Here is a 10995-nt window from a genome sequence, read left to right as displayed (position 1 = left end):
TTTGTTGTGGAGTGAGGGAAACTAAAATAGCCTAGCTATGTTTAGTGTTTATTACAATGTTTGTAAACATTTCGCATCGGCATTAGGTCTATTTCTGAATTAAATAATAAAATGCGACTTATACGCAACTTGTTTTTCCCCCCCCTAAAAAACTAATTTTTTATACGCGTAGCGTATTTTAACCATGCAGCAAACCGTTTTAAATATTTTGATAAATTACTGAAAAAATAAATGACTAAATTACTTTTTAAACCGTTTAACTGATTGGGATTAAAAATAAAACCACCAATAGGTGGCGGCAAGTCGCTGTCTTAGGGGGTGCTTTCACACTAGCACTTTTGGTGCGCACCCGGGTTCGATTGACGTCAGAGTTCGGTTCGTTTGGATGATGTGAACGCTGTCTTCCGAACTCGGGTGCGCACCCGCGAACCGTACCCGAGTCCGCTTAAAAAGGGTGGTCTGGGGTACGGTTCATGTGAACTCCGTTACGGTTCGCTGCTGATGTGAACGCAATCGTACCAAATCGCGGAAGTGAAACGCTATTAATGACTTATTATTTGATAAAAATGTGTGTTTGTGTGTGTGTTTCACTCACTTTCCTGACAAGTGTGACTGACGAGCTGCAAGCAGAGAGCTGTATATCTCGGGGTGTAACGATACGATACGGTTCGATACGACACAGTGTCACGGTTTTGTTGTTGTCAATTCAATCAATTGACGCCGAATTGCCGCTAATTCGAAGATCCTGTTCGGACATATTTGGCTCCCAAACTCTGGAATAGCCTTCCTGATAACGTTCGGGGTTCAGACACACTCTCTCTGTTTAAATCTAGATTAAAGACACATCTCTTTGGCCAAGCATTCAAATAATGCCCTAAAAAACTAATTTTTTATACGCGTAGCGTATTTTAACCATGCAGCAAACCGTTTTAAATATTTTGATAAATTACTGAAAAAATAAATGACTAAATGACTTTTTAAACCGTTTAACTGATTGTATTAATCGGTCAAAATTCTTACCGTCGGTTAACCAGTTAAAATGAACATCCCTAGTTCGGACCAAGTAAAATAATATGAACAGTCCAGCGGGGGCAGGGGGAGCAATCGAACTCGGGTTCGGACCAGGCAAGCGAACCAAATGTGAAAGCACCCTATGATGATCTACCAGGTCAGCCTTGGCCCTATTGGCTGGTAGTCTAGCTAAATCAACCTTCTAAACCAACTTTGAGCAGTTTTGACAGACTAGAAGCCTAAAATTAGCTACTACCTTTTTATCAACATCAGCAGAAGATCATGAAGACATCATGGAAATCAAACCAGATTCAGTATTTTTAAAATAATGGATTTCCAAGTTCTCGATTCCTAATCTCAAACATGAAAACAGCTCCATTTAGGGTCACATGATCGTTCTAGGAGTGAAGAGATGCTCACGGGTTTCTCGATGAGTTCGATGCAGGGCTGCAGGTCGAGGCCGAAGTCGATGAAGCTCCACTCGATGCCCTCGCGCTGGTACTCCTCCTGCTCCAGGATGAACATGGTGTGGTTGAAGAGCTGCTGGAGCTTCTCGTTAGTGTAGTTAATGCACAACTGCTCGAACGAGTTCAGCTGTGGAGAGGAACAGAAACTCAGTTACAGCTAGGAATTGTGGGTAATCCCACTGTAAGCACCCATGAGGCTGAAGGATTGTGCCGTACCTCGAAGATCTCAAAGCCGGCGATGTCCAGGATGCCGATGAAGGAGGCGCCCTGACGCTTGGTCTTATCCAGAGCTTTGTTGATGCGCATCACCAGCCAGCGGAACATCCTCTCGTATGTGGCTTTGGCGAGAGCCTCCACCGCAAACTCGGCCTGCTCCTGCGTCTGGGCCTTCTGCACGTAGTCACGGCCCACCTTGATCCGGGGCGAGAGGATGGCGCGTGTAAAATCGGTCACGTTCATGCCCATCAGATGGCACACCTTCTGAGCAGCTGGAGAAGTGAAGGGAAAGTCATTTAGAAATAGTAACTGATAACTACACAAATTGCTGGTTTACCTTCTCTACCTTCTCTTAGCCTGACTAAGATGTTCTACCAGGTCAACCTTGGCCTCATCAGCTGGTAGTCTAGCTAATTAACCATTCAAACCAGTTCGGACCAGCTAATGACCAGTTTTGACCAGCTAATGACTATTTTTAGCCAGTTTGGAGCAGCTAATGATCATTTTCAACCAGTTTGGAACAGCTAATTTCTATTCTTGACTGGATGGACCAGCTAATGACTATTTTTGGCTAGCTTGGACCAGCTAATGATAATTTTTGACCAGTATAGACCAGCTAATGACCATTTTAAAGCATTTAATAACCATTTTTGACCAGCTAATAAACATTTATGAACAGCTGTAGCAGCTAATGACTATTTTTGGTTCTTGTGGAGCAGCTAATGACCTTTTTTTGACCAGTATGTACCAGCTAATGGCAATTTTTGGCCAGCTTGTAGCAGTTAATGACCATTTTGGACCAGTTAATGGCAATTTTTGGCCAGCATTTAGCAATTAATGACCCTTTTTGACCAATTTGGACCAGCTAATGATAATTTCCGATGAGTTTGGACCAGCAAATGACCATTTTCGACTAGTTTGGATCAGCAATTGACCATCTTCGACCAGTTTGGATTGGCTAATGACCATTTTACCAGTTTGGACCAGCTAATGGCTGTTTTAAGCAGCTAATGACCATTTCTGACCAATTTGGACACAGCTAATGATCATTTTTGACCATTTTGGAGCAGCTAATGACCAGTTTGACTTGTTAGAAACCATGTAAAACCACCTGCTTACTTTATAGTGATAATATAGCAACAGATTAACAGCACAAGGCCTGATAGGCGTGTTTGTAAAGCTAAAAAGATGTATTTACCTGTGTCATCAGGCATGGAGGCCTGGTCCGAGTGACGCTCCTTCTTAAAGGACATATTACCCAGCTGTAGCACAGACGACATGACCTTCAGCAGACCTGCAGGGGGCAACACACAATTAAAAACCTCAAACATGCTGCAGATAATATTGTCATATTTGAAAATGGCAATAAGTATATTCACCAATCTGTTCTTCCTCAGGGAAGCTCATGATCCGCATGGCCTCCATGGTCTCGAGGTACATGTCTCGGTCCTGTTGTCCTGGAATAGTCACGTTCCCATTGGACAGGAACCGGTACTTATTGTAGCTCTCCAGACAGAGTTCAGCTGGTGAGTGAAGAAACCGATCGAATCATTTACATTCATTCCTAAACATAGGTGTCTCATCCTACTATTATTACGATTTTAATCATTTTTAAGCATCAAAAATCATGTATGAAAGCAGTGAAGAACACTCACAGCGCAGTTTGTCTCCTGCGCCGGTCAGCATGTAGTAGAACATGTGGAAGGTTCTTTCTTCTTTAGCTTGACGGATCGCACGGGACTTTTCCAACAAGTCTGACGGTAAGAGTCAAGGACACACAACAGGACAGATGCACGAATATTCACATGAAGGCTTTTAACAGCCTGGGTCTTTTTAACCAGTCTCAATTCTTGCCTCATTAATTATTCCTGCTTTATATTTACTCATTTAGCAGATGCTTTATGTTTGATGTAGAGTCACAGAAACGTTCATTGGCCTTTTTACATTTATTAAAAATGAAATATTAAAAATATAAACAGATAAACTGCATTGAATAAGAAATTATATGTTAAAAATATAATATGTAAAAAAGTAAAATAAAATCTGTATCTCCAACAAATCGTTTTTTTTTTTGTATTTATAAAATGGAGTGATTAATGCAAATTCGAATTTTCAATTTTTTTTTTATTAATTTTAAAAATAGTAACAAATTGTTTATCTGCATTTTTTTGTTGTTGCTTTTAAGTGGAGTGATTAGGGGATTCTCACAATTTTTAATTATTAAAAAAATAGCAATAATAATTATTTTTTATAATTATTCTGCATTTCCTTTATTATTATTATTATTATTATTATTATAATAAACGACCCAGATTTAACTATCAATTAATAAAAGCTCCTTTTTCACATTTTTTTAAAAACCACATATGAACTAGCTCATAAAGATACAGGTTTCAATATTGGCTCCGACGATGTACCCATTAACGTCAAAGTTGATTCTGATAAATTTGCCCTAAAACACAGAAAAGACAAAAGATAAATAACACGTAGACAGCCAGACTTATATGCGAAAAGTTTGCCATAACGGGAAGTCTTACGAATCGGGAAGAGTTGTCGTTCTTGACTGTCTTGGCGTTGCCGAAGGCTTCGAGGATGGGATTGGCCTGCAGCAGCTGCTTCTCCAGCTCACCCTGCACTCAAAAACACACCAATCCACGACTGAGATCAGTTCAAACGAATCACGGCGAAGAGCTGATCACGTCTGGCTGTCAAAAGCAAAGCCCTTAAACACAACATCACAAGCTTTTTGCACACAGAGGAGCAAATACGCTGAAACAAACACACAAAGACAAGCATGTCCTGATCCCCAATCCCAAAACACCAGCAAAGTGAGCGGCCCGTCACCTCGAAACTCAACAAACCAATGACCAAACGACTCTTTCATTTGACACTCATCTCACACAAACTTTCATTCACTTTAAAGGAATACCCTGGATTAAACACAACTTCAGCTTTAAGCCTCATCTGGAGCCAGGGTCATTATGTTTAACTAAAACTGAAAATAAACCAAAAAATAAAAAATAAATAAAAAATAAAAAATTTTAAAAACTTTCTTTTTTTCCATATTTTATTATTAGTTAGTTTCCGATGCAACATTTTTGTTTAGTTTAATTTAAAGTACTAAAATAGCTAAAACGAAATAAATATAAATATATATAGGCTATATGTATGTATGTATAGTCACATAAAAAAATTCTAATAAAAATGACAAAAACACAACAAAATGACTAAAACTTTAACTAAATTAAAACAGAAAAAAACAGAGAACTTAAGAAAATTATTGAAAAAAAAATTACTAAAACATAAAAAAATGAAAACTGAAAAGAAAAAAGAAAAAAAAACTAACAAAAATGACAAAAACACAATAAAATAACTGAAACTAACTCAAATTAAAATGAAAACTGAAAAATAAACAAGAAACTGAAAAAGTAAAATGTCTAATTCAAAACTATAATAATATATTAATGATAGTAAAATAACAAGTTTGCCTCTCACAATCACTGTAACTTGTGGCTCAGGTGTGTATAAATGAATGTGAATCATGTTCATAGTAGAACACTCATTAGAATTTGGTTTAAAAACAGAAAAAGTTCATACATCAATTGAGTTAAAAATGTCTAAATACTCGAGTGTTAATTACACATTCATTTTAGCCAGAACTACTTTTCCAGGTGGATGGACATCTTGTAGGCGGAGTCTGATCAATCTCATTTACATTAGTTAAACTCCACCCACAGCAGTGACATCACTAGAAGATCCTCCGCCTAGAAAAGTATTTTCACAATTTAGGAAATATTTCCCACATGCCAAGTTGCTGCTCAAGCTTTTAACTCGTACCGACTGTTCCTTTAAGTTCAAATAAGCAGAAATATTAGCTCTTCTGACACAGAAATGATCATCATCTTGTTCAAATCATGTAGGCTAATCATGAGAAGTTTCCCCGCAGCTGCCCTGTAAACCGTTTCACATGTTCTCTCGTAAAGCGAGGTTCGTTAAACGCGCCAGAACATTCCAGCAGCGTCATCATTCCCGCCGCGGGAGACGAGTGAATCAAATGCATAAATGCACACAGACACACACACTTGATTCTAACAGCAGAGATCAAACCCAAAACCCCTGAGCGCAGAAACACAGTACAGTACAGACAGATTTACCATGGTATTCAGACACATGAGACAGAGAGACGGACATCACAATTAAATATGATCACTATAGCCGGTTTGTAAATATTGAAAATTCTCATTTTGATGAAGCGATTTCAATTCTTAAATCCAAAGAATCGATCTACGCTGGTTTCGGTTGATGTGTGAACAAAATTAATGAAACATTATTTGTAACGCGCATCTAATAAATCACAATACACTTTGCACCTTATTACTTCTGATATGAAACAAGGTCTCAGCTGTCAAATTCTGTCAGTTATATCACGAAACACAAACAATAAATGCCGTTTTGTCGCTCTTTACTGTGGCGTGACGGTTAGCCGTTGCCGCGCGTCAACTGATCCTCTCTTCTGTTACTATGCGAAATGACCATGAATTAACATCAGAGATACATTACAACTTAGTGAAATGAATCATGTCTCATTTAATCGATCAGTTAAGTGTTTCAACCGCGGAAAGACGTCAATAAAACCGCATGTAAACAATACGTCACGTAAAGTCACGACATTCGTTGTCCATCAACGCGAGAGTTAGCTAGACAAATGAAATCTAGAAAGGAGAATTTCACGAAATATATGCACTATATTACATATTCATTATATTTAACGTAAACACTTACGTAACACTTTATTTTAAGGTGTCCTTGTGTCACGTTTTACATGTACTTACTATTTTAATAACAATAAATTATACATAATTACATGCAAGTAGCCCTAATCCTAGCCCTACCCATATATTAATTAATATTACAGTACTTAAATTTATAATTACTCTGTAACAAGGACACCTTAAAATAAAGTGTAACCAACACTTATTATAAATTTTCAGTGATATTATTATGTTTATTACAAAGACATTAAAATGTTTGTTTACAAGTCACTTTCATGTATTAAGTACCAGCTGACAGGTTCTATTGTATAATGTACACATTATTTGAATGATTCTTACTTAAAAAAAAAAAACACTTCGGCTACCTGATCGCCTGCATATTCAAATGAAGTAATATCAAATCGGAGATTTGTGAATCGAATCAAATCGTGACATTTCTCATTTCCCGGGCCTAATGATCACATAAATCTCAATTTGCACAATTTATCTGGGCAAATCTCAAGAAAACCGTCAGGATCATGATCATATTTAACCCCAAACAAACTGCTTTAAGACTAAATGAAGTATTCAGTCATTTGTTTGTGTATTTTGACATTATTTTCACCTAAATCAAATATGAGCGGGTCTTAGTGAGATTGATCTGGTTCTCTGTGTCATGTGTCTGAATCGCTGTGCGTTCAGCTTCGGTTGTTCCCCCAGCAGCAGAGAGATAACGGTGAGACGTGAATGAGACAGACAGAGACAGATGGAGAGATGTAACTCACATGTGACAGGACCGAGCTGCTCTGTTGGTATAAAGAGAAAAACACTCAAACCATCAACTTACAGCCAAAGAGCAGATCCAGCGATCAGCCGATAATGACCGACAGAAACATCAGGGACGGATTTGGACCGAAACACTTCATTTATTTTCACAAAACACTCACAGGTTTGACTTTTGTACAGTGTTTCCATGAATTATGTGCAAATGAGGACAAACTTTTGACCAAACCTGAACTAGTCAATCTCAATCATTCAACCTGTTTACCAAAGTTACATGAAAAGATGTACAAAGAAATAGTTAACTTTAATTAATAATAATTTATCACAACAAATCAAAATCTGGTCACAAACTTGACTTAATTTCGACCAAATCTGCAACCTTGTTCCCAAATCTAGCATTAAAAACTTTATTTTAATTTTTATGTTTAATGTGTATTACAAAAACATAGCAAAAATATGTATGCTGAAATAATTAAAAAATAAATGTATAAGGTTTTAAATCTGTTTGAAACTACATGCAGAAATATGACCAAACAGGGTTGTAAAAGTACAAAATAAATAAATATTTTACTTAAATATTTTAAATATTTTCTATTTTAATAAAATTAAAATGAATTATTTAGTAAGTTTCAAGTATATAACAATATGCAAGAAATATGTATGCTAAAAAGAAAGAAATACTAAAATGAGGTTTACATCTGACTGAAATTATATGCAGAAATATGGCCCAAAAAATTAAATAAAGTATAAAATAAATGAATGAATACATTTATATTTTAGTTAATTTTTTATGTATTTTACAGCATGCAAAAATATGTATGGTCAAAATAAAAGATAAATATAAGGTTTCAAATCCGATTGAAACAACATGCAGGAATATGCAAAACAGGTTTGGAAAAATAAAATATAAAGCATAAAATTAAACACAAAAATAAGTAAATTAGATAAGAAAATAAGATTTTTTTTATTTTTTTTTTTAAATAAGATTTTATTTAGTTGAATTTTGTGATGATTAAGCGGCTCATTTCACTGACCATTTTTTGGAAAAAAAAAAAAACTATATACATTTTTTTTTTAATCTTATCTTAAAATCTTAAAGGGTGATGTGATGCTATATTTGGCTTGTAACGTTACAATGGATGTCTGACATCCTTGAAATGTCTGGGTGGATTAAACTGGACTGGGCTGTTTGTGAACGCTTTCCAGGCCTGATGCAGGACTTACAGCTTCTCTAATGGATTACCATGTTTGTGAATTGCGTTAAAGTCCCTCCCAACCCCCAAAACACCCCGCATTCCTCCGGCTCAGCCTGATCTGATAAGACCATGTGAAACCAGATGAAAGCAGGGTGGGGAACGACAACCAGCTAAATGCTAAATGAGGAAAAATGTCCTTCAGTCCACCGCTGATTTACATGAAGAACATCTCTGAAACCCAAAGACCTTCTCATGAACGACTAACCTGGTCTTTCTTGGTTTTGTGGGACGAGGCCACGTGTGCCAGATACTGAATGACCTTCTTGGTGTTTTCTGTCTTTCCGGCACCAGATTCACCCCTGAACATATGCAAACACACAGATAAGTTGAAAAAAATCAACACATCTTTAATGATTTCATTAGGGCTGTGCAAAAAATCTAATGCGATTTTCATGCACATATCGTCAGTAAAGCCGCTCCTGTGATTAGTAGTAAATCTCCAGCACATGCGTTCAGATGGAGCGGCATTTACTACACAGAGCCGTAGTTCACTGACAAGCTACACAAAATCGCGTTCAAAATCGACAATGAATCGCTTGAATTTTGAACGCGATTTTGTGTAGCTTGTCAGTGAACTACGGCTCTGTGTAGTAAATGCCGCTCCATCTGAATGCACGAGCTGGAGATTTACTACTAATCACAGAACCGGCTTTACTGACGAGATGCGCGTGAAAATCGCATTCGATTCTTTGCACAGCCCTAGATCACATCAGAAAACACACGCATGCAGGATCATGTGACTCACGTGCAGAGAATCGATTGGTCCTCACGGTCTGTGGGAGGAGACAGATATACGAAAATTAATCACAGTGCAAACACTTTAAACACATGAAATGACATTCACTAGGCATTTCACTTCTGTCATTTTATGTATTTTTGTTTTATTTAATTTTATTTAGTTTTACTGATTACATTCTTGTTTTTGTTTTTTTGAAAAGCAGAAGGTATTTTATGTATCTTGAGTGAGGAAATAATAGTTTTATATTTTATTTAATATTTATATAGATTTTTATTTTTTTACTTTGATTTTATTTATATTTAAATTTTACTTATTTTATGTTATTTCAATGATTTTATTTTTTATATGTTACGTATATATGTATGGATATATGTTATGTATTTTGAGTGAGAATATTTGGCAGGAAACAATAATTATATTTTATTTGATATTTATTTATTTTTTTGACTGACGTTTTGACTTTTTAACCTTTTTTCTGTATTGAGAGATTAAGTGACAGAAAGTAATACTTTTATATTATATACATATTTTTACTTTGATTTGATGTTATTTTCCTTTATTTTATTGATTTTATTCATTTATATTTGAAAATCAGGACGTATTTTATGTATTTTGCGTGAGATTATTTGGAAGGAAATAATCATTTACAATTTTTACTTATTTTACAAATATGTACTATTTTTACTTAGATTTTATAAATATTTATATTTTAATTCTTTTTTATCTCATTCTTTACGTTTTATTTGACAAGCAGGGTGTAAAAATGATCAACATTATTTATTATCAATCTAATAGAAGTCATTTCAGAGGCAGAGAAAGTTTACGTTAAATTTCAGAGTATAAAAACAAACATTTCTTCTTTATAACATGAACTGTTGACTCAAACATGACGAGAGCATTTGATCAACTAAACAAGCTCAAGTTCGTTTGATTGTGTTCACTTTGATGTTCTTCAAAGCGTTTGTTGATCGTTTGTCATGTTGGTTAGTTGGTTTAACTAACGAGCAGCTATAAATTCCTCCAGGCGGAAAAACGCACCACCCATTCGCTCTCAGTAAACCCTTCTGAGCTTCTTTAGCAGGAAGAGCTCAGACCACAAAACAGGAAGTCAATATCTGGCTTCCTGTGACTGGAGAGGGAGCCGCCTTTCCAGAAAACTACAGTAAGATAACGGCCCTCGTACTAATAAACCGTTACATTTGCTAAACGGCAAATAAAAAGACAGTCTAATGATGACGAAAGCTCAGACCATAATAATAAAAAATCACCAGATTTTTACAGTTTTAGAAATTAAATGACATATTTTGAAGGGTTTCAGGGATTTATTTATTTTTAGATCTTTTTTACAGAATACTTTTATTCAGCAAGGATGCATTAAATTGATCAAAAGTGACAGTAAAGACATTAATAATGTTACAAAAGATTTATTTTTCAAATAAATGCCGTTCTTTTGAACTTTCTATTCATCAAAGAATCCTGAAAAATAAAATGTCTACGATATTAATAATCAGAAATGTTTCTTGAGCAGCAAATCAGCATATTAGAATGATTTCTGAAGGATCATGTGACGCTGAAGACTGGAGTAATGATGCTGAAAATTCAATAATCCATCCAAAGCAAACCCCTTGAAGTGGATTAAACCTGTTGGAGAAAGGCTCTGATCGTGTATGAACATGAGCTGCTGTCAGACTGTAAGTGCAGCGGTTAAAGCGTGGCCGAGTCTCGCTGCAGGAGGCCAAATTAAAGCCTGACGGGGGGGGGGTCCGGACGGC

The 10995-nt window shown here is 36.0% G+C and overlaps 1 protein-coding gene across 4 annotated transcripts in view; it reads right to left on the bottom strand.

The window, feature by feature from the left end:
• Positions 1 to 10995, bottom strand: part of LOC107745511 (myosin-9-like) — a 63969-nt gene that overhangs the window by 30959 nt on the left and 22015 nt on the right. For 2 of the 4 annotated variants that reach the window (XM_016559399.1, XM_016559397.1), the window contains 10 exons: positions 9230 to 9257; positions 8690 to 8783; positions 7231 to 7251; positions 4232 to 4324; positions 4083 to 4146; positions 3350 to 3448; positions 3074 to 3217; positions 2893 to 2988; positions 1695 to 1966; positions 1432 to 1605 (listed from right to left, as the gene is read on the bottom strand). In XM_016559399.1, the coding sequence (XP_016414885.1) occupies positions 1432 to 1605; positions 1695 to 1966; positions 2893 to 2988; positions 3074 to 3217; positions 3350 to 3448; positions 4083 to 4146; positions 4232 to 4324; positions 7231 to 7251; positions 8690 to 8783; positions 9230 to 9257 (1085 nt within the window). The remainder of the gene's footprint in view (positions 1 to 1431; positions 1606 to 1694; positions 1967 to 2892; positions 2989 to 3073; positions 3218 to 3349; positions 3449 to 4082; positions 4147 to 4231; positions 4325 to 7230; positions 7252 to 8689; positions 8784 to 9229; positions 9258 to 10995) is intronic. The other 2 variants (XM_016559401.1, XM_016559400.1) reach the window with 1 other exon arrangement.

This window comes from Sinocyclocheilus rhinocerous, unplaced genomic scaffold (assembly GCF_001515625.1).
Source record: "Sinocyclocheilus rhinocerous isolate Xijiao unplaced genomic scaffold, SAMN03320098_v1.1 scaffold1159, whole genome shotgun sequence".
Taxonomy (NCBI): domain Eukaryota; kingdom Metazoa; phylum Chordata; class Actinopteri; order Cypriniformes; family Cyprinidae; genus Sinocyclocheilus; species Sinocyclocheilus rhinocerous.
Note: the sequence above shows the minus strand (reverse complement) of the source record. Positions and strands in the feature narration are given on the sequence as shown.